The sequence below is a fragment of the Aptenodytes forsteri genome, unplaced genomic scaffold, assembly GCF_000699145.1.
Source record: "Aptenodytes forsteri isolate BGI_AS27 unplaced genomic scaffold, ASM69914v1 Scaffold132, whole genome shotgun sequence".
Taxonomy (NCBI): domain Eukaryota; kingdom Metazoa; phylum Chordata; class Aves; order Sphenisciformes; family Spheniscidae; genus Aptenodytes; species Aptenodytes forsteri.
In genome coordinates, this window is record NW_008795520.1 from 66099 (window position 1) to 92420 (window position 26322).

General features: G+C 40.4%; 1 protein-coding gene across 2 annotated transcripts in view; it reads left to right on the top strand.

The window, feature by feature from the left end:
• The window catches only part of AFDN (afadin, adherens junction formation factor), an 84019-nt gene extending 62806 nt beyond the window's left edge, over window positions 1–21213 (top strand). The window contains exons 22-28 of one of the 2 annotated variants that reach the window (XM_009281753.1): window positions 136–324; window positions 3000–4022; window positions 5934–5969; window positions 10763–10897; window positions 13136–13427; window positions 17786–17870; window positions 19030–21213. In XM_009281753.1, coding sequence (XP_009280028.1) covers window positions 136–324; window positions 3000–4022; window positions 5934–5969; window positions 10763–10897; window positions 13136–13427; window positions 17786–17870; window positions 19030–19174 — 1905 coding nt within the window. In that variant the 3' untranslated portion in view covers window positions 19175–21213. The remainder of the gene's footprint in view (window positions 1–135; window positions 325–2999; window positions 4023–5933; window positions 5970–10762; window positions 10898–13135; window positions 13428–17785; window positions 17871–19029) is intronic. The other variant, XM_009281754.1, reaches the window with a different exon arrangement.
• The last annotated feature ends 5109 nt before the right edge of the window (window positions 21214–26322 follow it).

Sequence of the window (26322 nt, forward strand, 5' to 3'; positions counted from 1 at the left end):
TTTATCTCCTGTTCCAGCAAATAATGCTCTTATGAGCCAAAAGAAAACATTTGGAAAATGCATGTTTAGAATAATATTCCGTACAGATATGTGTGATTAGAAAGTTCTATCTTACGTTCTTTCTACCTTTTTCAGGAACAGACTCTGCCCCCGCGACCTGAAGCTTATCCCATCCCAACACAGACCTATACTAGAGAATATTTCACATTCCCAGCTTCAAAGTCCCAGGACCGAATGGGTCCAGCTCAGAGTCAGTGGCCAAATTACGAAGAAAAACCACAGGTCCAGGCAGAAAGTAATCATTCGATCAATACTACAATGCAGGTGAGAAGTAATTTCTTTCAATATAAGAAAAAAAACAGAAAGAAACTGCTTGCTTCCCACTCCCAGACTGCTGGAGACATTTTTGCAGAACAGTCAACTCTCTATAATCTCTGAGCTGTTGAGGACAAACTGTACCACGGGGGAGGGGCGGGGCAGGGGGGAACAACTGTACTTCTGCCAAGATTGGCTTGGGTTCAGAAACCCTACTCTCCCCCCCCCGCCCCCACCACGCATTTATGTTTTTATGTTCTGCAGACCTGCTGTTATCTGGAATGTTTTAATCCCCCGTTAGAGGTAATGGGGTGTAGGTGGTAGTAGGGTTTGTCTTGTAAAATGTTCTGTGGTTTTCTGAAAAGCAAACTAAATCTTTCACTCTTCCAAGAAGGTTTACATGGAAAAATCTCTTTGCCTGCGGGGTCCATTGTTTAAGTGACAAAGTAAAGTACTAAAAATGAAATAAAACAGTACTTTGAGACCTATCCAAGGTCTTCACTGAAACACATTCCCTGCTCTCAGTTTAAATAAATAAATAAATTCCAGTTGTATCTGTTATCAAAGTGCAGATGCTTCTTGACCTGAAATGAATTTACCCCCACTGTACCTTTATAAATTCAAAAAATAATGTTGTTCTGCTCTTTGTAAATGAGGACTTTACTCAAATCTATACAGGAAATTAAATCTAGATCTACTAAATCCAGTCACTGGATCATCTTTTTCTCTAATCCACCAGAGACTTAAAAATACAGAGAGAAAACTTTTTTTTTTGGCTATTTCTTAATTTGTGATAAAAGCAGAGCCTTACACCAGGCTCAGTATGTTTTACTTTCGGAAGAGCAGTGTCATGTAAATTATCTTGAGATAGTGTCATAGAAGCAAAGTAAGGATTGATTATTGATTACTCACACGTGTATCAGCAAGTGAATTCAGTAGAAACTCAATTGAATAAAAGCTTAGTGCTTTTTTTTTTCAGTATTACAGATATCAAATCCTAATTATTTCAGCTGTTAAGAAAATAGATGTTATACCCAAAGTAGGGTGGGTGTATATATAAAAAAAAAATTTTGAAGGAGAATGCTGCAAGTTAAATGACTGTGGCATATAGTTATGGAAATATTTTGCTGAACTTCCATGCTTAACTCCTTCATGTTTTGTGATTTCATCTTGCCTAATCTTAGCTGCATAGTTATCATCTAGGCTGTCTCTGTCAGTGATGGGACAGGGGGAGGCTAGTACCCGCAGAGAATGGTTCCTACCCATTTGTCTTAATGGGATGAATTGCTGCCTGGACATGCATCTCTCCCCTGCTTAAAGACAAGCTTGAGTGAGTAGCTTAGATGAGGTGGTTAAAACTGGTGAGATGAACCCCATCTGTTAAAGCTGTTGACAGGTACCGAATTTGAGCTATGGTCTTAAGGCTGAATGCTGTGCAGAAAAGCGTTTTCATAAAGCAAACGGCTAGAAGCTTTAGCTCCTTACAGGCATTGAAAGTGTACACAATTTTTTGCTGCCATACAATAGTTCTTTTAAGTTGAAAATTAGAGGAAAATAGACTTTTTAAAAACATAAAAAAATACCCTTTTAATCTTTACAGTGAGAACTGGGCTTGTAAAAAAAGCTGCCGTAAGCTACTGACCGATGTGAAATGCCTGTTTTCTGTTCTGAAGGCATTAGCAAACTGTTTGGCTAGGTGCATCTTTACAGCAAATCTAACACAAATAGCTGTGTGTTCAGTTCTGCTGGACTAATAGAGCATAAAAAATACACTTGTTCATCTCAAAGAAGGCATTCTTTAGAGGTCATGCTTAAGGTCATTGATGGAGGAAAAAGAAAAGGAGTTTGCTTTGTTAGTCTTCTCTCAGTTGTTGATAATTGGTACATTATGTATTCGGTGCTTAGTAGTTCCTAACATTCAAAGTATGAATATTTGCTTCAAGAAAATCATTAACACATTCGATAAGCCTAATTTATGGCCCAGTATTCCTTTTCAGGAGGTTGTACAGTGCAGTGAGACCCTGAGCTTGTATAAAAAAAGTGACTTGGTGTTTGACACGCTAAAAAAGTGACAAAAACGCAGACTAATACACCCGTGCCCCAAGAGCAGGTAGAATTAGACCTGACTGCCCAGATCCCATACCTGTGAGCAGCGCTATAGTAATGAGAGCTTCCTGCGGGTCATCTTGCCTGTTAATGGATGGGGGTGGGCAGCAGCTCCCTTGTCTCTTCCTCAGCAGCCCTTCTGTTTGCCTTCCCAATAGGAAAAATATTCAATCGAGCCAGCTGAAGGCTGAATGGCAGAGCTGGTATGCCTGAGCTGCTGTTCCAAGCTGCCAGGACTCTCGTGCTCACATGTGGGGGAAGGGGTGTCAGGGATAGTCCTGAGAAATTGTGCGAGCGGGGGAGGTTTTCAGCTTAAGCTCCATTTTGCATTCATCCTTCCTCGCAGTCCAGGTTTCCAGGCATTTCAAAGGTTGCAAAGTCTTCCATGACTTGAATGAGTTAAAAAGACTGAGAAGAATATTTTATTGTTGGCTTTAGGAAACTTACTGGGCATGGAAATGCTGAAATTCACTAAAAGTAATTACCTTCAGTCATAAGAATGCAGTTTGTGAGCCATTTTTCAAGTATGTTTTAATATAGATGGACTATGAAATACATGCCTTGTTTAATTTTTCCAGCGTGTGGCTCGTTCCCAGGAAGAACTCCGAGATAAAGTTTTCCAGCCAGAGAGGAATCGTTTGGAAGTTGTTATACGGAAGGATGTAGAGTACATTGATCGGAAGTCAGACAGCGATCAGTGGATGAATTCATCTGTGGATTCTAGCACATCTAGCCAAGAACACCTGAACCATTCATCCAAACCAGTCTCGCCTGGTTCTTGTTTAACTAAAAGTGGACCTGGCCGTTGGAAAACTCCAGCTACTAGCCAGCCAACTCCAGTGGCCGTTTCCCAGCCCATCAGAACAGATCTTCCCCCTCCACCGCCGCCTCCTCCAGTGCATTATGCAGCTGAATTTGATGAACTACAAATGGATTTGCCTCTGCCTCCCCCTCCTCCTCCAAATCAGATAGGAGCACAAGCATCTTCCCAGGTAGCCGCTGCTGAGCGTAAAAAAAGAGAAGAGCATCAGAGGTGGTATGAAAAGGAAAAGGCACGTTTGGAAGAAGAACGAGAAAGGAAACGTCGTGAGCAGGAGAGAAAACTGGGTCAAATGCGTTCTCAACCACTAATTCCTGCTCAGCCTGTGGTTCCCCCTGTTTCCCTTCAACAAGTGAAATCAGAAAAACCTTCAACTTTGCAGAGGTCTCAAGAAACAGTCATTCGAGAGTTGCAGCCCCAACAGCAGCCTCGGACTATTGAGCGGAGAGATCTGCAGTACATTACTATCAGCAAGGAAGAACTGTCCTCTAGTGACAGCCTCTCTCCAGATCCCTGGAAACGGGATGCTAAGGAGAAACTGGAGAAGCAGCAACAGATGCACATCGTGGACATGCTGAGTAAAGAGATTCAGGAACTTCAGAACAAGCCTGATCGTACAGCGGAAGAAAATGACCGCCTGCGCAAACTCATGCTTGAGTGGCAGTTCCAAAAGCGACTTCAAGAATCAAAGCAAAAGGATGAAGATGATGATGAAGAGGAGGATGATGATGTGGATACTATGCTCATCATGCAGCGACTGGAGGCAGAAAGAAGAGCAAGGGTAAAAGGGGATAATCCTTTCTAGACAAAAGTATTGTAAATGTGTATCTTGGTGGGTATTTTCATGTTCTTATAGGGTAAAGGAGGATGAAGCTTTCTTAAATACCTTGAACTTTAAAGTTGCTAACTTACAGTGGCTTCACCAGTTAAGTGATGTACTATGAAAGTATCATAGATACCTATTATAGAATCCAAGTTGGCAGTCACATTTACTTTTCTGGTTGTGGGGAAAGAAATTCCCTTTGGATAAAGCAATTTTGCCCTATAGCTGGAGTAGGATTAGAAGGTTAAATATGGCAGGAATTTGCTTACAGGAAGGTAAGCAAAAACATTCGAAATTATGAAAGTCTCTAGGAGAATCAGGAACAAAAAACAGTGTGATTCCTCCCCCTCCCCCCCTTTATTTATTTCTAAGTGTTTTTTATAGTCTTGGACCTGAACATAGACACTGAATGCATGCTGTTTCCAGGGAACAGTGAACTGAATATTTCTAAGGTTTTTTATAGTCTTGGACCTGAACATAGACACTGAATGCATGCTGTTTCCAGGGAACAGTGAACTGAACTGAGGTTCCACTTTGCTGGTCTTTTCCAGTAGAGGCTGGGGCATAAGGCAGCTGCTACCTCTACCTTTACCACCACCTCAGTGGTGATCCCAACAGTGCTGCGGGGAAGCATTAGGCTGAGCCACGTAGTTTTGGATACACCCTGTCTAGGGCTCCAGCTCATACATACCTGGATTTTACGTGGTGTCCAGTTTAATCAGTATCTGACAAGGATTGCTTACCTTAGCTTCAGTACTGTGAAAACTCGTAATATATCTAATAAGATAATACAACTGAATAGTACGATGAAGGTTTTATCACCCTGTTGGTGGCTGTTGTCTCTCAGAATCTGTTAAATCTATTGTTACTGGGAAACAATTTCTATAGGAAAATTTGTTTTTCTTTTCTGAATAATAGCACGGATACCAAAGTTACATACCAATAGCTATGCTTTGACGGGCTTAAAAACTAGCTCTGTAATATGCTGAGTGTCAGGATTCTGTTTGTTTATCTTAGAAAGTTGACTTAATTCTGTGATAAGCAATTTTTAATTCTTGAGAAATGTTTGCACGTGCTTATTTTGACATTCAGAAATAGCTATCAGCTTGAGTAATACTTGAGTTCAGGATTGTTTTGGCAGCTTGATTTCCTAAACTTACTCTTCTCATATTTACTGCAGTCTGCATTGCTTTCCTTTTTTCTTGTGGCTAACTTTATTACTGTGTAAAACAATAGATACCTCAAACTTGGAAGAAACTGAAGAAAGGAAAAGCTAATCATATCTTTGGCAAACAGGTTGCGTTAAAGCCCAGCATCGCTAACATGTAATTTGTAGCACATAGGCAGTTACCTATGGGCACAAAAAATCCATGGAAAACTGCCATTTTAACAAACAGTGTCTTTAAAATTTTACTGTAGCAAGGCTAAAAAAGCCATGTGTCATTAATAGAAAGCCAGTTGTATTGCATAACATTATATCAGTCCTCTCTGCAAGTGCTGGATTTAAAATACTATTTGTACGTAAAGTTCTTCCAGCATTTTGGAACATCTTGAAACTAAAAAATAACACTTGTCTTGAACTGAAGTAATGTTTGCATTTTGGTTACGTTTCACTCTTTGTACTACTAGAGATGCAATAAGTAGCATCTCTGGAGAAATACCGAGGTTTTGAATGAGTCAAACTGATAAAAATTTCGGATTATTTGATTGTTTTCATTTCTGTATTTCAGGATTATGTCAATTCAGTTCCTCGTTCTAAAGCAGCTGACTTAACAAATAAAAGAAAATGCTTTTGAAATGGCACAAGTCTAACCTATCTTTATTTTCACTGTGCATCTTTCTTTTTTCCCCCTTTCTTACTACCTGCAGCAGACTGCTGTGCCAGCAATCTCTGTTCTAGATTTGGTATGTTTGTTTCTTTCTCTTCAATATCTCTTTCCCATTTCAATTCCTGATATTATTAACAACCACCCTATGTGTTTTGGATGATGATTTGGCATCTTTGGGTGTTCAAAAATCATTGTGATACAATAAGCAGTAAGTTAACTGTAAGCATGCATTTGAATGTTTCCAGATGTGGTGACTCCTTTCCCTGTGTTTCCTTCCTTTCAGATGTTGTGTTCTGCTTGCAGGCTTGATTTGTTTGTTGTAGCAGTGGTCTAATATAAAACTGTGTATTTGATGTTTTGTGCAATCGTGTTTATAAAATCTTACTAAGCACTTTGAATGAACAAGCTGTGAGGTAAGATTTCCTCCCTTCCCTTCCCCACGCCTGCAGGTTTTAGAAGAGCTCTAGCAACACCATTCCTTTCCAATCTGAAGTGAAATTGTCCTGAGAGCCTAATAATACAGCATACTGTTTCAGCACATGCTGAAACCCTACTGTTTACAGGTGTTACAATTTTCTCATTAAAGTAAAAATGGATTGTAAACTCAGAAATTACTTCTGAACTAATATTTCCAAGTAGGTCACATAAACATGCAATTATTAAGTTACCATGTAATTTCAGTTTCAATTGGTTAATACCATTCTCTTGCATCTAAAAACATGACAGGCTTTCAAATTGCGGCAGTAAGTGCTATGACTCTAACTAATTCTGTATTTTATTGCTCTCGTTGGAAATGGGTACATGGAAATAAAGAGTTCTGTAGTCTTCTAGAGAAGAAATATATCCCCTTCAAAGTGTATTTCTGTATCATTAGTATACCAGTTTGAAAGAAGGGTAATGCTTGCAAGTCCTGTTAGTATAATTAATTTGTGCTGCTGGAAAAAACTGTAAACATGACTGTTAAACATATAAATTTGGATATTCAGCACTGCTTTATTTTTTAAAAAGTCATCTTTCAAAATGCATACTTCAGATAACTTTGTCTTCAGTTCGGTTCAGTGTATCTGTGTGGTACATTAGTGTTAAGCAGTTGACAGCGGGGAAACAGGTGAAGTGTGTCAGCCTTCTGAATTAATGGACAAGCCAGGAGTCATGGATTTTTCAGACTTAGTATCCATCAATATTTTTGTCTTATTACTGCTCCTATATTTTTTTGCTTAAGCCTTGGTCCCTGGAGCTGAGACTGGACAGATGCAGTACTTTGCCAAGCAGGCCGTAAACTTCTGGATCTTTCTGCGACAGGAAGGTTGTGAAGGCAGACAGTATCGGCAGCTTTAGAAGTGGATTAGACAAATTCACAGACGTCATGCCTGTAAACAAAGGATTACACAGGGCTGTACCAGCTGACATCTCTAGTACCATGCTGAATGCTGGGGAAATACTAGAAGAAATGGCCAGGCTCCTGTGCAGCTGCTCTTGTCATGGTCAGAGACAGAATACTGCGCTAGATGGATCCATGGCCTGAATCAGTCGAGGATTTATGATGTTCATAAACTTAGCTCTAAAAAAAGAAAGCAAGCTAATTCTGAAATAGATGATGTTGAACGCTATACCCAGCAAATACCTCTTTTTCCCAATTTCATCATTTTCATACTGTTCACATGACTTTCTGGGCATAGTTGCATCTATCCTATACCACTTCATGCACTCAAATTACTTCATAGTTTCTAGGGGGAGGGGGGGAAATACACTTTGGAATGCTCCATGCTTTTTTATGTATGTCTAACGTGAGCATTGGTGATAGCTGTTCTGCTAATTAAAAGGCTGGTGAAAGGTGATGATTACTTAATGCGTGAATTGTCAACTGGCTACTGCTTGTCTTTTTAAATTCCCTGGGCCACCAACAGATCTGACCCAGCTTTAGTGGTCATAAATAAATAGGTACAAATTTAAAGTTCTTCTGGAACTTCTTTTAAAGCATTCTAAGCAGTGCTTGGAGAAACGAATTTTGTCTGGAATCTGAGACTTCCTGGGTGCCTGCCAGTCCTGTGAATATCTTAACATTTCTGATAAGGAGCTGATGGGCTGATCCGTTACGAGGAGCAATAGCTCAGAAGAAAGGTGGCCTTTCTTGCCCGCTCCTAGGTAGGAATAGTGCTGCAAGCATATGTTGGCAATAGGGGGACAGAGTCGTGCGGCTGAGCAAACTGTTGGCACTTTCAGTAGAGCTGGGACAAAGCAGTGGGAAAGAATTAGTGCTTTGTGCTTAGCTGCTTCGCTAAGCTTGGGAGAATGCTCTTCATCACTCTGGCTGTACAGATCAGTTGTTTCTGCCTGTTAAAATATAAACACGTGCTGCTTTGGAGAAACCCTGGAAGTACGGTAATCACATGAAAACAGGACTTTTAAACTAGAGGAAAAACTAACTGGATAGAGAAGTACTGAATACAAATACTCAACCTGGGAATCTAAGCCTCTCACCAGAAACGGGACATGAAGCTAGCTTTCCTTAGCGTCGTGAAAACCAAATACTCAACCTGGGAATCTAATAGCCCTCTTACCAGAAACGGGACGTGAAGCTAGCTTTCCTTAGCGTCGTGAAAAGTAGGGAGTTCGGTTTGAGCTGGGTGCTGTTGTGCACACTCACAAACACAAATGCCTTCAAGCGCTCTGGCGTGCCTCACCATCCCACCACTCCCTGCCTTGGGCTGGGAATGCTCTGAAGTAGAAACCAGTTACTAATCATAAAGAAATGAAATGTCACTCTGTAATAGTTGCTGTGTTCCCGCTTGTGCCTTACATATCATTTTTGGCCTTTTTACTAGGTATTATGTTTAGAATAGCCTCTGACCTGGATACAGTTGTCTTTGCAATTATTATGGTTCAGACGTTCATAACAGTTCCCACGTGGGCACCCTGCCCAGTTTTCCCTTCTTTCTTTAGTTAAGCTCACAAGAAAATAAAACTTCACCTTTAATTTAGTTTGAAGTATTTTCTTGTTTAAGTGCATTTGAATAGGAGTATTTGCTACTAAGCAGAAAGCCATCCATGCCATAACCTGGGATCAGTAATTGCCATATTCAGAGTTTTTCTCTAAATGCAATTGGGACAGAGTCAAGGAGTTTTCCTGCACTTTTTCACTGTGCAGTTTTTGCCCCCTTTTTTTTTTTTTTTAAGAGGAAATTACTTCTCTGCTGTAAACTCTTTTGAATTACTAGCTGTCTTTCCTTTTGACAGCAATATTATATCCTTTGCTAAAATAGTATCTTTTTAATAACCAAGACAAGAAGAGGTCTTAATCCAGTCAGGGAGTTGGTTAACTACTTTATTTCCTGCTCTACGGTATATACTGAGCTTGATCTCTATGTCATTTTCAGTTAGGAATTACAAACGTTTTAGCCCTAATTAAGGGGAATTTACTTGGAGATAGCATCCTCTAGTATACATTTGCCAAATTCCTGCCTAAATGAAACTAATTGAATTTGTTCTTTAGCTTTCATGCTCAAAAATAGTGGTCCTTAACACTTCAAATTAGAGGTGTTTTCACTTCAATTAGTCTGTATAGCTGCTTGAAGACGTAGAAGGCAAATGTTTTCAAAATTACCTGTTGTACAAGGTCGTAAGATACCCATAACACAAATACTACATGAACAGTGGGGGGAAATAGTGACCAGAAAATTAGTCCCCCCAAAAAAGTTTGGTTTTAGAGCTGATTGGAAAATTACTTAGAAAACCTAATCTGCTTTAAAGCACATTTCCTGTTAATTACCTGGGGGGGAGGGGGAGAGATACCTACATGAAGATTTGCCCTCACAAAGTCTATTAAAACTAAATTTCTCTTACTGTATCATTATTGCTTTGTGTCTTAAGGGCCTTTCTCTGTAAATGAAACTGGATTGTAAAAACACATCCAGGAGTAGAGAAGTATTCCTGTTACATGCAGCTTATAGCAAGATATACCAATCAGTACAAAAGATCTTGGGGGGGAATCGCTTTAAAACATATGCTGCAGTCAGAAATAACACAGCACGTAGTCCAGTTAATTTCTACTTGTGAATATTATTGTGCCAGTGAATATTCCTGTCCCTCAAGGGCTTAGATACTGTTTGCTTTAGAGAATCATGCAAAGTTTGGATTGTCGCTCAGTTTTCTTATCTGTGCAGTGTTTATCGTAAGCATATATAAAATAGTATTGTCTGTTGGACATCAGTTGTTCACGTGAGCTGTTTAATCTCAGTAGTCAAAGATTTCTTTGCCTCCCTCTCTGCTTTTTCCAAAACACATCTGTTGCAGATACAGCGGGAGATTTTATTTATCTCCCGAGACTATTTGCAGACTTGCTGAATGAGCCTGTTACTTTAAATGGATTGACCCTTTGACTAATGAGTCATGATTTTCCAGTGCTTAAATACTAATCCAAAATGAAAAACCAATTGGCTGCTGGAGCTGTGGACTGTTGGTTCCAAGTATTTAATTTCACTTTACTGTACCTATGAGACTGTAGCTGCTGAAGCTGTCTAGAACGTGAGTCACCTCGGTCTTCTGCTAGGGGTTCATATATGACTGCTAAGAATGTCTCCCTGTGTGTTTTGTGCTTTTATGGTATGTAGTTCTGTGCATCTCTTTGGGTTTTTTTTTTTGGTTGCTTGTTCCCTGCCCCCCCCCAGGTATTTTAGGGAAACCAATGTAACAAAGCATACTCTTAACAGCTGGAAATTATATTGATTTATCTGTAGTATAGCATTTTCTACTGAATGAGTTATTTTTAGATGCAAATACTCGGGTTACCTTTTTTTGGTTTGTTTTTTTTTTTTGGACCCATCTTATCCACATGAGTTGACAAAAAAATTGAAGATGTGTCTCTGTTAGTTACAGGATGAAGAACGCAGACGGCAGCAACAGTTGGAAGAAATGCGCAAACGAGAAGCAGAAGACAGGGCCAGGCAGGAAGAAGAGCGCCGACAGCAAGAGGAGGAGCGGACCAGGAGAGAGGCTGAAGAAAAGGTTGTGGTCTTCTGAGTGCTGCCGGGGTTCTTACAGGCCTCTCCTCTTTAGCCTGGCCAGTAGCAGCTCAGTGTTGGGTCAGCAGGGGTTAAGCACGCTAGGCCTAGGGATAATGGTCGTGGCCCAAGGCTGCAGTTCATCCAACATAAAACAAAAAGTAATTAAACAGATATCCCATTTGTGGTGCCCAGAGTTGACCGGTATTGCAGAAAGAGTACCGTAGGCTTACTGGCTGAAGGTTTTTAGCAGTGGCAAGGGCTTGCCTTCGAGCCTTTTCTGAAAGTTATGGCAGAAATCAATTACCTTCTGTTTTCCTTCAGCCCCCAACATGACTTGCCTACTTTCTTTGTTATAATGACTGAGTTAGTGGTGTTGAGTTTTGCTGTGTCTCAGAGACAGCATTTAAATATTTTTGCAGTAATTGTTACAGATACAGAGAGAGCGAGAAATATGAAATACAGTGGAGATGAGTACTCCATATTGTCTTTTATGTTTGGACAGTGGGAGGAAAAGGAATTGGTTTCTAGAAAGGAAGTAAATAATTTCAGTATATAAGTCACTGTGCCATCAAACAGATTCTAAAAATTCAGGCTCCTAGGTTCCTTCAGAACATTATACATGAATTTGAGAAGCTTTAGTGTTCAAAACTGGCAGACAAAGCACCTCATTTGACTCTTAGCATGTTTGTTAAGATCCTCTTCTTCCTAGAGAAAGAACAGTTCAGATTGAAGACTTGCCTGTTAGTAACGCTGACATCAGAGTGAAGAAAGAGGGCTAGCTTTTAATGCTGAGAGAAATTTCATCTTGGAAGATTGAGCAAATGTATTTAAAAAACCCCACAATAACTTGGATATATTCACTTTGTTAATTTGTTTTGTTAGATTGTTTTCAAGCTTTGTTAGACCGTTTTCCATAAGCAGTATGAGCTGATGGGTAGAAGAAAGCTAAGCTGGGGGTGGTGATAGGTGAGAAGTGAGGAAGGTGTATCTGGACTGAGGAGAGTTGTTTGTTTGTTTTTTTTTTTTTAAAAAAACAAACTTCCTACAGTATATTTTTAAATAAAGGCAACCAAAAAAACCAACCAAAGCTTTCTTAATTTCTGACAATGACACAGCCAAATGACATTTGGATCACACACTTGAAAGTTTTCACTGACAGATCTTGACTGAGACACTCGTACATCTACCAACTCAGAACTCGGTACCATCTGACCACTACGGTGGTTTTAGAGAGTAGTACAAGGAGATGAGTTTCATGTCTTTGCTCTAGATGAACACGATCAGAATTATTTATTGGTTTTTTAGGATAACTGACTCACAGTGTTGAGCAGATAAGGTGGATTTTTTTTAAATACATGGATTAAAAACAGAAAGGATGGTTGTTCAAAATGTCATGTATTCCCAGCAGAAGTTACGCTATATTTAGACAAAAGGGTTTTTGTAACATACAGTTTCCAAATAAACGTTTTAATTCGTTATCAAACAAACTGTTGAATAGACCCTTGTATTAATTTACAATGTGGCTTAGACAAGAGCTGAACAGCATTAAATACTATTTAGTTTGAAACAGTAAAAATCTTTTAAACTGGAAAAATACATAGAAGATATTTCACGGCCTTTTAAATGGTCAGTAGCCTCATATAAATATCATTAGCATAGCTTTTTTAATTTGTTTTTTAGAAATGTTTTTAAAAAAGTTATTTGATGTCTGTTTTAGAAGAGTTCTTTGTAATTTGATTTCTACGAGAAAGTAGTTTTCCTGGTATTTATACTAGAAGCTTTGTTAGGAATCATCTATTCCACGGCCCTGTTGATTAATTTACATTGTATAAGCATGCAGCAAAATACAAAGTTCCTTTTTTAAGATGGTAGTTAATTTTAGTTATTTCCCTCTCCCACAGATTCTTTACAGCTGTAGTAAATCTACCCCTTATTAACTGTAGTTACATTTTGAGTAATAAATGCTGGAATCGCCTTTAGTTCACACAGGCGGCTGCCTTAGTTACTAGAAGCAGTGGTAAATCTGGAAATAACAGCAACGCTGTGTTAGAGAACGACTGCCGTTTTTTTCATAGTAGTAAATATTCTTTGTATGAGTCCATACAGATGCCCTGCTTATTGCCAGAAAAGGAAACAAAAAAAATATGTTTGTAGCTCGGTGATGGAAAACTTAAATCTCTCTTAGATTGAAATGTCTGTCCTTCTGACCACTGTGTTTCTGTTTCCTCTGGACTTACAGAGGCGACAGGAAGAGGAGTATTACAGTCGCTTAGAGGCTGAAAGGCGCAGGCAGCACGATGAAGCAGAACGAAGATTACTGGAACCTGACGAGCCTGGTCTGTACAGACCTCCGCTTCCACGGGAATATGAACTCCCATCCCCAACCCCTTCATCTAACGCTCCTCCTCCCCCACCTCAGCGAAACACCTCTTACCTCAAAACACAGGTCCTCTCCCCTGACACGATTTATACTGCCAAGTTTGTTGCATACAATGATGATGATGAGGAGGAGGAGGATTCCAATCTAGCAGGTCAGGATAAGTACTCCAGCACAAGAAAATCTTATGGTGACTTTCCTCCTGCCACCCTTAAGCCACAGCAGCCCTCCCGCCAGCCTCGCCCAGTTTCAGATGGCCTCTTTCTTTCCAACTCATTCCAGTCATCTCCAGTCAATGCCAACAGTACTACTGCCAAAAAAAGCCAGCCCCAGCCCCCACCAAACAAACCGAGCTTCATCCATGCCAGCAGCTCTAAAGGTAGACTCCGTGAAATCAATCGTCTCTACAGAACTATCCTCACGTTTTCAACTCTGGTGCTGTAGATTGAATCGCTTACTCTGTGATTTATTTTTTTCCCACTTAATCACTATTTTCACTATGGTGATCTAACTTAAATCCTGATATCAATATGAATCCTCCAATTTTTAATTTTAAATTTAACTAAAAATTGGAGGATTCATATAAAAAAGACTTTAAATTTGTTCTCAAATTTCCTTGTTCCTTACCCAAACTCTTCAAAAGCAAAAATTCCGTCTTTCACACAATGAATCAGAAATTATTTTAACTGTTACTCAACCAGTTCAAAGTACTGTTGGTTTTGGCTTTCATCCTGTATCTTTCAGTGATGCGTTTTGTATGACTGACCACTGGTTACTCAGGGCATCTGGAAGTGCACCTTTCTTGAACACAGGAAATCTTTTCTGATGGGTTCGTGGACAGAGCTTATCTTCTGCTTTCATTATTGGTACCAGGGTTCTCTCTTTTAATAGTGTGTGCAAATGGCTTTAAAAATGACCTTGTAGACATAGTTCTTGAACATACAAGCACCAGGAGACATACAGGACATGCAGTTAGTTTCATGTATTGGGCACCATTCCTGTACTTTTGATTTGTACAGTGTCGCGTTCTTGCAAAGAGAGACAAAAATCTAAATTTCATCTTAGTGCTTTTTGCCTTAATCCTCCCCTCCCCTTCTGCACCCCTGTATTTCTTTGTCTCCTCATCTTGTTTCTTTTATAACTCCAAGTGGGCAACCATAATGGAGTTTAATTTCAAGTAGAGCCCTAGCTTCTAGTAACTTCAGCACCATATTTTATCTGCAGAGTACTAGTTTAGCTCTACTCAGGAATTCAAAGCTAATTCAGTCCAAAGTTCCATGCTAAATTTTTTTTAAACCGCTGTCTCACTCTAATAAATTTGCAGTTTATTAACAAAAGATTTTGTCTTTAAATAGCAGCATCTGCCAGTGCTTCCCCTACATTTGTTTTCTTCTTCTGTATTCTTCTGAAGGGAATGGTGGCCATGACATTCCCCTAGTTCGTTCTTTTTACTTGTGCTGGAAGTCAACAAATGCCTGACAACCAACTCCAGCCGATCAAATCATCCTTCTAAAATGCAAAGGGTAGCAAGTCACCTGAGATAGCAAGGGAAAGTGTTTATGCTGGCTTCTAGCCGAATGGCTAACTCGTTTACTAGATTCAAGTCTGGATGACAAATGTGGAAGCCTACAATATGGTATATCCCTGATCACCCTTTTGGCCACCTAACAAATTATGAAAATCACTTACTTTCTTTAATCAGAGGTGTGGTGTGCCCTGGTCACTGGGAGCGCACAAGCCGCAGAATAGGTTCCATCTATCAGAAGGACTTCTAATCCAGCTGCAGTAGTGTATGAATCTCATTTAGGATATGTATGAAGCCCTACAGGTACATGATACTCTGAGCTTCCTCTCTGCATCCTTTTCAATTAATGCTGAAGTCATCGTTTTCCAGCAAGGCATCCTTTCCTTTGCAGGGCAAATTAGCTTCTGCTGCAGTTGGACTGCTTCCAGTGCCGAAGAGAAGCTCTGCGCAGCATTGTGTAGTTTTAATATTGCTGAAGGGACAGTAGTTTAGCTCAGTTGTTACTGTCCAACTGATACAGTTGATGCTTAGCAGTTTCACTGTTTGGGGTCAGTACAGCACCCAGGTTGCATAAAGAGTATCCACACTGATACTCGTTTAAAGGGAAAAAACCCCACTGTTTATTTACCCCGGTGTTGCCTGTGAGATCTTGTGAGGTAGTAGTCCCCTATGAATCCTGCAAGCCCATCTGTCGCTCCTGTCTGGCTCTGTCATAGGTTCCAAATCTTAAAGGAAGGTGAGGGAAGGTTTTAGCTTTTCAGTGTGTTGTCATTAGACTGGAGTATAAGTAGACACGCTGTAGACTGCCTGCTATGCGCTACCATTACAATGCAAGTAATTCCATTATGCCTACCTACCATACATGCGAGCCCACTGACAAACCCACAACCAGTGATCCCAAATCACGGTTTTGTATCAGAAGGGCTCTAGCTTTTGAGCACCTTATATCCCTGTCCCGGTTTCGGCAGGGATAGAGTTAATAACTCTATACATGTAAAAGATTCTCTTTAAGCGCTGTGACTATCTATGTTGTCAGCTTGCTCTTAGGAATAGTCTGAAACGGCAGGCTTCTGACATGAAACTTTTGTACTCTGTCTGTACTGAATTTTTGTTCTTCCAAAGGACTTTCTTTTTCTAGAAATTCTTGTTTGGAACTGACTATAATAGAGTGTAAAATGTGCGTGCCATCACAATACGTAGGCTTCCAAAGGCCCTTGCTTCCCTTCTTTATTTGGCACTTTGAAGGCTGTACATGTAATGGATTAGGTAGCTCTAGAACCATCAGTCACTAGTTGTCACCCCCACTCTTCCTGCCTCCCATCATCCACAACCCAGAATGCCATTTCATATGTAATTGCATTTCCCAATCCTGCTTTCTGTTAATTTTAATGGAAAAATTAATCTCAGGGAAGTGAAATGTTCAGTGATTTTTTTTGTGTGCGCGCGTTTGTTTTTTATGGAAAACAATCAGAAGGACAACCTACAAAGATTTGGTTAGGGTTTTGGTAACCATTAAGGAATATTGTAGTATGATGCTTCGCCTTTAATAACCTAATTCATAAACCATACAACTAATTCTGAATACTCTTATTTCGTAATTTTTAAAATAGCCATGAGAACAGGTTAACTTCACCTGATTGCTCAAGCTTCTATGAAGACTGCCTGCGTAACGTACAAAGCCGTTTGCACAAAATGCAGAATTCACTGTGCAGTTTACCATCTCCCATCTCGCTGACTCTCTTACATTACTGTCCTTTACAGCTCTTTTCTGTTCTGAATGTTAACTCCAGTAAACCACGCTTCTGCAAATTTTGCTCTCGTACCTTCTTCCACTGGCTCTCTTAAGACCCCTGGGTCTGTCAACTAACCAAGGAAAAAGCCAAGGCCCAAATCAAAACTGCTGTCCTAAAGCAGGTGGAAGTGTAAACCACAGCATGTGGATCCAGACTTTTCAAAGTAGGGAAGGTAGTACTTGTTGCATGCAAGACTCATCTCTGGAAGGAAAAAAATCTTCGTGTGCCTGGCATACCTAGTATGATTTGGTCTGCTACAAATTTTTGGTGGAAAAAATTTAGCCTACAGGACGCTAGCTAAATTTGCTTGCGTGTTCCAGCCTCGTGTGTCTCTTTTACTGAATATTTATGAGAAGTTACATATACCAGTGGAAGAAGGAAACATTTCCTTCTGTACCGAAGAAGGTTCACAAGACATAACACGTACAATATTGAGACCAGAACTGTCTGAAGACAAATCTGAGTATTGTGCTGACACTAATTTTTACTATTTTCCTGACAGCTATTAAGAGAATATGGTCTTAAATACAGATTAAATTATTAAACTTTTTGATTGGAAAGAAAAGGTTTTGTCTTGTGGCCTTTAGAAAGAATTAATATAACGTGTAAAACCTGTGTGTTATATCAACTTAAACTAAAGGTGCAGTGCTGCAAGATACTTGCTTGAAAATTAAATTTAAGGGCGGGAGGGGGCATTTTCCGAGTTTACTTAATCAGACTAAACAGAGACAACAATTCTGACTCTGCTGAATTGCAAAGATGGTATATACTAATCGTAGCTTACTTTTAGCCTCATAAAGAGAGCAGCTGCAGCTAACTTATTTCCTGTGGAGCTTGTTACAGGATAATGAAGTGTGTTGCTCTTTCTGTCGATCTCCTTGAACAACTTCTCATGTCTGTCTTACAGTAAGCCATAATAAGATAAAGACCATGATTTGATATGTGCTGGATAATCTAAACAACATGTGTTCTGACTCAAAATTAGGAATAAAAAAATTACGGCTGTTTTGAGGGGGGGTGGAATTTAGTAGTACTGGTTTTAAATATTCTACAGGTCAGGTGACCCTCTAAATTTATTTGTTTCTAGTTTGAGATTATTTCTTGAAAGAAGCACTGCACCTTTTTGAAGAAACACAATGTGAAACTTCTGTGTTGTAACTGCAATCCTTCAACTTACTTTTTCTTTTGCATAAGGAATAAATTCATACACTGGATCTACAGGAGCAGCTGTTGGGGCCCATGAAGTCTATCGGGATCCAAGAGACAAAAGATCTAAAAGGTGACATGCAGGAGTCCATTAACTCTTATACACCTGACTTGGCTAACTTCTGCAATATTTTCTGTTGTTGTCGTTGTTGTAGCTCTGTGGGCTATCCAAGAGTTCTGCAGTTGGCTCTGGAGTATCGCGGGTTACTATAAAATACAAATAAGTTCTCCACAAGTCTTTAGGTGCTCTGAAGTACTACTTCACAGCAGCAGATTTCAGTGCTACAACCGAGTAAACTCAGTAAATCATTGTAAATTAACAACTTCAGCTGTTTTAGGTGTACTTATAAATCTGAACACTACCTCTCAAGTGGGATTCTTACCAAATTTGTAATAAGCATAAATAATACGGGCCATATCTTACACATGAGCGGCAAGCTTTACTGTGTAGCGTACTGAAGATGTGACTGGGCTTGGCTAGGATTCTGTAGAAGCTGTTAGCCCAGTTCCTGCATTTTAAAATGTAGTTGATGTTCCAGTGGAGTGTGCAGAGCAGAGACCTCTTGGAGCTAACAGTGAAACCTCCTTCTGATCAAGAAATTGAAATATATTTCAAAGCTTTATTATATGAGAGTTAATCGCATATGTAAAGTATTGTTACAGCTACAACTAAGAATGATTTGAGATCTTCACTGCGGTGGTCAGAAACACATAATACAAAAATTGGTTTGCTACAAGGATAAGAGATAAGCGCAAGAGCTTAGACGACGATTGCACTTGGAAGCTTTGCCAGTAGAGAATAAAATACAGAGGTGTTGCAGCCGCTACAGCATACCTCGGTACTAGTAGCTTTGTTTACCGAGCCATAAAAGCTTTGTATTCCAGTGCTTTTTCCTAGACACGTGCCACCACAGAAAGGCTTGCTGATGGAGCCGTAACAGCAGTGCTGTGCTAATATAGACCGAGCCTTAGTTTGCACCTGCACTTCACTTTGAAAATTGGCGAGCAGTTGCATTCACGTTAATGTGCCAGAGGTGGCTCATGAGCCACTGATTTGTCTAAGTGATAGCACAATGTCAGAATTAAAGGTGTGTGTGGGGAACAAAACCTTGCAGAACACTAAACGGAGAATATTTTGCTGTCGTCAAAAAAGCTACCAGTCACTAAGAATTACTATATTTAAGGATATTGTAGATAAGAATTATAACAAAGACTTTTTGTTCCCTTTCCAGTCAAGATACAGATTTACCTGGAGCACCAGAAAACTTGACGTTCAGGGAACGCCAACGACTTTTTTCACAGGGTCAGGATGTATCCAATAAAGTAAAAGCTTCTAGGAAATTAATGGAACTGGAAAATGAGTTGAACACAAAATAAGATTAAAGCACCTTATCAGATGTAACTGAAGATCTCTAAATTGAGGGATTGAGATGGGGGCACACTACTAATGAACAGAAAATGAATGTTTTCTGAAAGGAGTGACTTTGATTCCTCTATATCTAAGACTGTTAATTAAGATTTAGAGATGTTGCAATAGCAAGAAAACTGATTACTTTGCCAGGAGCTTGTGGTTTATACAATGAAAGCACTGTAAAATTTTAATGATATGAATCACGTGAAGGTAACTTCTTTCTTTCTTTCTGTTTTGGGGGTTAAGTTCTTGTGCACCAGACCAAGTAGCACTTGTCAAAGATAAGTTCTCTTTCCTGGTGTTTTACAGACACACTTTTGTTTTAGCTGCTGAGCAGAGAGAGTGAGAATAGCTTGAACTGCCTAAACTAAACTGTGCACTAGAAAGTAGTATTTTAGGTTGTTTGGTAAGAAGCCAGTATCTGGGCCACCTTAAATAAGACTTTATATGCAAGTTTGACATACTGTATGGTGTTCATACAATGATCAGCATATCAATACAGATCTTACCGTTACTCAGTACTGGAATAACACACATTCTGTAGGTAGAACCTTGGAATAAAAACATTTCTAGGTCTACATATTTGTTGGGTCTAAAACGGTTGCGTAAGAATTCATCTGTAGTTATGGAGAAGTCTGTGTGTTGATGCATCCCCACTACATGTGCTTCAGACTTTCAAAAATGTGAAGATAAAACCTTTGGATAATTGTTCTATTAAAAAATTGCATCAGCAAGAGATGCTAGGCTACGCTAGTGGCCCTTCATCGGTTAGGACCAAAACGTTAGTAATGTGTTAAAGGCGAGGAGTAACGATTCCAGTTCCAAGGTGAGCAGAACAGATCTGTATGTTTTCCGAGAAGGACAGATTAGAAGTTAGTAGGCAATTAGGCAAGGAACAGTATTGATAAGTCTGCTGTTATCAGTTCAGCAATATCTATCTTTCTTTTTTTTCTATGGAGCAGTGAACTGGCGTATTAGTGTGAAGCATCAAATACAATACTGCTGGCTGGGAGCGGGGATGTCAGTAAGGTCGTTAACAGACTTGGTGTGCTGGCAACGAACCATCTCTGCTCACGCGGAGGAAGCAGTGCTAGCGAGCTCTTCTTTAGTCTAGCTGGCTTTACTGACGTCCTGTTACTGTTGTACTGAAAACCTTCTTGGCAGTTCAAGCTATTTTTTCACACTGTAATAGCCTTATTTAATTTTAAATTGTTAATCTTTTTCCTCCCACTATTTCTCAGCTATGCGTATGTGGCTGATGATGTTGGGAATAAGGACCTCATCAGAGTTTTTCTCATTGTGTGATGTTAAGACAATATATATTGTGATTCCAAACAAATTTTCTATTTGACAAAGCCCTTTACTGGCTTTAGATGATTTTTTTTTTCCTGTATCATATTGTTCTCTTATAAATATATATTTAGGGAATTGTGCACACTTCCAAATACAAAGGGGTAGACTTTCACTGCCTTAGGAAAGAAATCACTTTTAATAAGAGTTGTATGATAAATAAATGCAAGTTAATGAAAATTGGAGTGTAAATATTTTTTACGTATTTCAGGTTTCCTATTTGAAAGTGTGCTTTTACCGTTTCACCTGTTAAATATGAAGTAGAAGATTAAACTGGTTCAAAGTGTTAATGAAGGATCTGCATGCTTGCTATGTCTGTTAATCAGGAAAAGCAAGCCTCTCCCAATTTATCTTGAGAACACTAGCAGCCTTACAGTGACAAATTTTTCTTAAGGAAAAACACTTATGCTGTGGCTGAATTACTGTTGCTGCTAGAATCTGAAAAAGGCTTAGCAAAAAAATACCTATAACCTTCAGTCGAGTGGATTTGGCCGCTATTGGGCATTCGGGTCAAGTGTGAATATGTGTAAAAGTGCTTTTCATATTTGTCTGTGCATTATTATGAAAAACATCAAAACTGCTGTAGTTTCCCATTTCTACTGTATTTCACTTGCAACCTATTTTTAATAAAGTTTGTATTGTATTTAACTTTGCATTAAATGTTTTTTATGCTGTTTGTTACTGGATTCTGCATTCATAACAGCGTTGGCATAAACCAGAGGGGCTCTTGTTAATATGTTTTGCCTTACCTGTCCTTTTAAAATGTATTTACAAGCAAAGTCAGTGTATCTCACAATGAATAAATGAAAACCTCAAATTAATTTTACATGGAGAATCAACAAAGGAGGCTGATTCTCATGGATCAGAGAGGAGAATTTCTTGGCCTGGTGGTGTTCAGTATCTGTAGGAGTGACTTGAAAGAAGAAGTGATTTTTACAGCTTAACCAGCAACTTGCAAAATAGTAAATATTGGTGGGGTCAGTTATGCAGGCTAGTCTAGTCGTACTGGGTTTGTGTCCTCCTCAAGTGCAAAGTTGTACTTCTAACAGCGAAGAGGAACCTGGAATGCAGCTTCTTTGGGAAAAGTAAATAGTATTACAACCAGAGTCTCCGTTGCGATGCTGTGGTTAAAAAGTCATTTGATCTCTTTATTCTGAACACAAAGACAGGATAACTTTTTGTCAAATCTCTGAAGAAAATCGGTTTGGCTGACCTGGAAGTTTGGGGGAGGGTGGACTCAAATTCAGTGTGTAGTTTTGAATGAAGGTTGAGCTAAAGGACTTAGGAATGGTGGTGCTCCTCTTTTATCGTTGGATTGATAAGGTTAGATGACTTGCCTCTTGATGGGAGACAGCAGTTTAAGTTCTGCTTGGGGAGGGTGGGGGCGGGAACCAGGCCCCAGTGAAGTGCAGTAGATGCCTTCTGCTGTAGCTGAGCGTCCACCGGAGCCGGGATTGAGAGCCACCTACACCTCTTCCCAGGTGAGCACCTTAATCTCTTGAGTTGTGGGGTCTACGCTCTGGAATTTTCAAAATCACTAACGAGGACATTCTGCATTTTAGTGTCAGAGATGTGTGTATAAAGGCAGGGAAGAAGCTAAAGGAACCACAGAAAGCCAGAAGTGCTGTGTAGTATGTTGCGAGGAAATGACTGCCAGGACCTCAAGGCATGGCTGAGTGGAATCTTTTATCCATGTTTTAGGTCTGTAGCTTTTGACTGTGAGAACAGACTAAAAAAAAAAAAGAACTTTTAATTTTGAATATAGAATGTGTAGTCTAGAAGAAAAAGGGAACAATCCATTGTCCTCCTGTATGGTAGTCCCTCAGTCTAAGCAAGAGCAAAGAACCGGTATAAGCAGAAAGTGATTTATTTGATGAGACTATTGTAGTTGTCACAACTGTCAACTGTGTCATAGAAACATTTATTTCCAGACTAAAGTAGTCCAGGGGTTGCAGGGGAGGAACTGTGTGATATGCAACAGTGGTAACGTGTTTTCAGTGGGAAAACAAGTTTTGAGCTATGCCCTGCACAGTTCAGGTCAGGTTTGCCAAGCGAGCACGGTAGTGCTCACTGCTGTGCTTTAGGGACATGAGTTGTCGTCCTTAGTAGCATAGCTCTTGATATTTTAATTGATGATGACCCTTATGATGATAACTCTGTGAAATGACAGTTGCATACGCAGCCAGGTCTGCCGCTCCCAGCAAAGGCTCTTTGATTATTTTAAACCTCTCTCAAATTCTCCCTTCTGCCCCTATCATCCACATACACTGCTTTTCAACCGCTTTTGCGTACGGTTTGTACTGCGGTCTTGCTGGTAATTGCGGAAAAGGCAGGGAAATTAAGACATTGACAAAGTCCATGGTATGTGTCCTGTTTACTGAAATAACAAACTATATATGTGATTGCTGTTTGTAGGTCAAGCAATGAGTACACAAGCTGCAGAATAAACAAGACCGTTCTTTACCTCCTAAGTCAATTAGATAACATGAGAAATCGTAACAAAAACAGCGATGGTAAAAAATGAGTTTCACCAAGAATAGTCTTAAAACACACATAGTAACTCATGTATTTGATAATAAGAATGGGAAAACATTTGGCTCTTCCTCCTGTGCTGTCAAATGATACTGCTGTCCCAAATGGTCAGTTAGTGGCTGTGTGGCGCAGAAGGCAAAGACTCACAGATTAAAAATTCGCAGTCGGCTGACTTCTTTCCCAGCTGTAATGGCAGGTAAACTCCACTACTGGGGTTAATGTGAAATGCATCAGAAGTATTCAAGACAATGCTGACTTAGTAATATCTTAAGATTTATAATCCACCACGGTATTTCACTGATGCTGAAATTAAGAGAGTAAAATGTGGATTTAGGCAGTTTCATTAAATTTCTGGCCCTCCGGATCCCCAGAAGGATCTGTAATAAGGCAGGGCTCTACATTCGCAGGGGGAAGACGGGATCAAGTTGGTATAAGTTTGGGGAAAAAAACGAGATTCTTCAGAGAATCGGTGTAGAAAGGTGTGCTGGAATACAACCTTGCAGCATTTCCAGAAGATAGCTGGATTTTATATTTGTTTCTTGCCTGTATCCCACTGACGGACTGTTTTGTTCCCTGCCCATCAAGCAACTTCTGAGCTTTAGAAATAGAAGGAAGTTCCCAAAAGAGAATTGCTGCCATTATGGTGAGTCACAGATCATATTGTGATGATTTTTTTTTTCTTGATACAGATGGGACTGAGTTTTCAGTACTATCCAACTTTCAGGTGTGCATAGAGAAATGACTAAATAAGAGTAGTCCAGGGATGCTCAGCTTTAGGTAACTAGCTTGAAGTCGGAGTGATAGTAAATTGTCTTCTCTGTTACAGCCTACAGAAACCAGATTCTTGATCTCATTCATAGTGGTTAAAACCCCCAGTAGGGGAGAGATCAACCATTACACTTCAGAGATGGTCCTTCTGAGTTGAAGTTGACTTATGTTGGAAAATAACATTGTTCTGACTTGATTGCTGCTGCAGGATAAGCATTACATGTAAAAATCACAGCTCAGTGTCAAAAATTGAGTCACACACCCCCAAGCTACTAAAATATTCTCCCCAAAATAGCTGACGTTGATAAAATCCTGTCTGCCTTACTTAGTGCCAACATCTCTTGACATCCTCGGTATTGCAGTACTTTGGAAGTCTCTTTTTTTAGCCTAAATCTATTTGTCAGTTTTCATTTTTCCACCAATGCAGAACTAGTTGCAAGGATGAACTCCTGAGGGGCTTCCAGTCAGTTTGGTTTTTTTAAAACTGAGGCTATAGTTTATGGGAGGGAGTTGTAGTATCACGGAAGACAGTTGATAGGGCTGCGCAGAGATGTCTGGTTTGGTCTGTGAGAGGTGGGCTGCATCTGGGTTCCTCTGTAAAGGATTGCTATCCCTCTTGTGCCAAACATGGAGAGATTCACTGCTGTACGCCTTTGGATTTTCTAGTGCCTGTACCGCAGCACATTCACCACGTTCAGTAGACAGTAACTTGAGACTGCTGTTTTGCAGAACTGCGTTCCTCTGTAATTGTGTGCTGAAACCAGGACAGTCACACACCCCCAAGCTACTAAAATATTCTCCCCAAAATAGCTGACGTTGATAAAATCCTGTCTGCCTTACTTAGTGCCAACATCTCTTGACATCCTCGGTATTGCAGTACTTTGGAAGTCTCTTTTTTTAGCCTAAATCTATTTGTCAGTTTTCATTTTTCCACCAATGCAGAACTAGTTGCAAGGATGAACTCCTGAGGGGCTTCCAGTCAGTTTGGTTTTTTTAAAACTGAGGCTATAGTTTATGGGAGGGAGTTGTAGTATCACGGAAGACAGTTGATAGGGCTGCGCAGAGATGTCTGGTTTGGTCTGTGAGAGGTGGGCTGCATCTGGGTTCCTCTGTAAAGGATTGCTATCCCTCTTGTGCCAAACATGGAGAGATTCACTGCTGTACGCCTTTGGATTTTCTAGTGCCTGTACCACAGCACATTCACCACGTTCAGTAGACAGTAACTTGAGACTGCTGTTTTGCAGAACTGCGTTCCTCTGTAATTGTGATGTTGGCTTCAGTTTCTCAAAAAAAAACCCCAAACTGTAGTGCAAAAATAGTGTTACTTCCCACTTCCAAGAAGCTGACAGTAGCCAAATAGTATTCAGACTGCTTTCAAGATAATGTTAATCTTTCAGCGCAATACAGTAGAGCATTAAGTAGTATTACTAACGTATGTCACACATCAGCCTCAGAAACCTTAGTATGAGATCCCCAGCCATAGCCTGAATGAGTAGCTCCTGTCTTGGGCAGCCTCTTAGGACTCCCACACCAGCTGGACCTGCAGGCTTTGTCCATCTCCTAAGACTAGCCCTAGACACTGGCTTTGTTCTCAGAGTTACTGAATAGTTGAGGTTGGAAGGGACCTCTGTGTATCATCTAGCACAGGGTCAAAGCAAAGTCAGCTACAGCTGGTTGCCCAGGGCTGTGTGTAGTTGGGTTTTGAGTATCTCCAAAGATAGAGACCCCCCAGCCACTCGGCAACCTGTGCCAGCGTTTGACTACCCTCACACTTAAGGGGAGAAAAAAAAAAAAAACCAACCAACAGAAATCACCATTTAGAGGGAGCTTCCTATGTCTCAATTCGTGCCTATTGCCTCTTGCCCTCTCACTGGGCACCACAGAGGAGAGTCTGGCTCTGTCTTCTTTATACTCTCCTGTCAGGTATTTATACATATGGATCAGATCCCCCTCAGCCTTCTTTCCTCCACGCTGAACCCCGCCCCCCCCCCGCACACTCAGTGTAACAGATGTTCCTATCCCTTAATCTTCTTTGTGGCCTTTTCAGCCTTCGACCAACTGCTCAAAGGGGAAATCCTGTAGCCAATATAGGAGCTCTAGGCTCCTCCTCACCCTTTGTTGTGGCTGGTGGACCTGCGCGCGGGGCCTGCGCCCCTGGCCCCAGGAACTGCTGCTCTGGGGTGAAATCTTTCAGTAGCCTTACACCAGCCTTGGGAGCCCCCGGCTTCGCTTCTGTCCCTGCACTCTTCACCCTAGTCCTTGGCCTCGGCCTCTGAGGTCGCTTATCCCAAGTGACGCTGCAGATGGAGGGATACCGCTGCCGGCCTCCAGTCCCTATTTATAGCACGCTCGTTAACTGCGCTGTTAAACGCGGTGTGGGACGAACGGGGAGCGCTGCCTCCGCCCGCCGCTCCGAGGGCGCTCTCCCTGACAGGCCGGAGGGGCGCCGCTAGCAGCCGGGCCC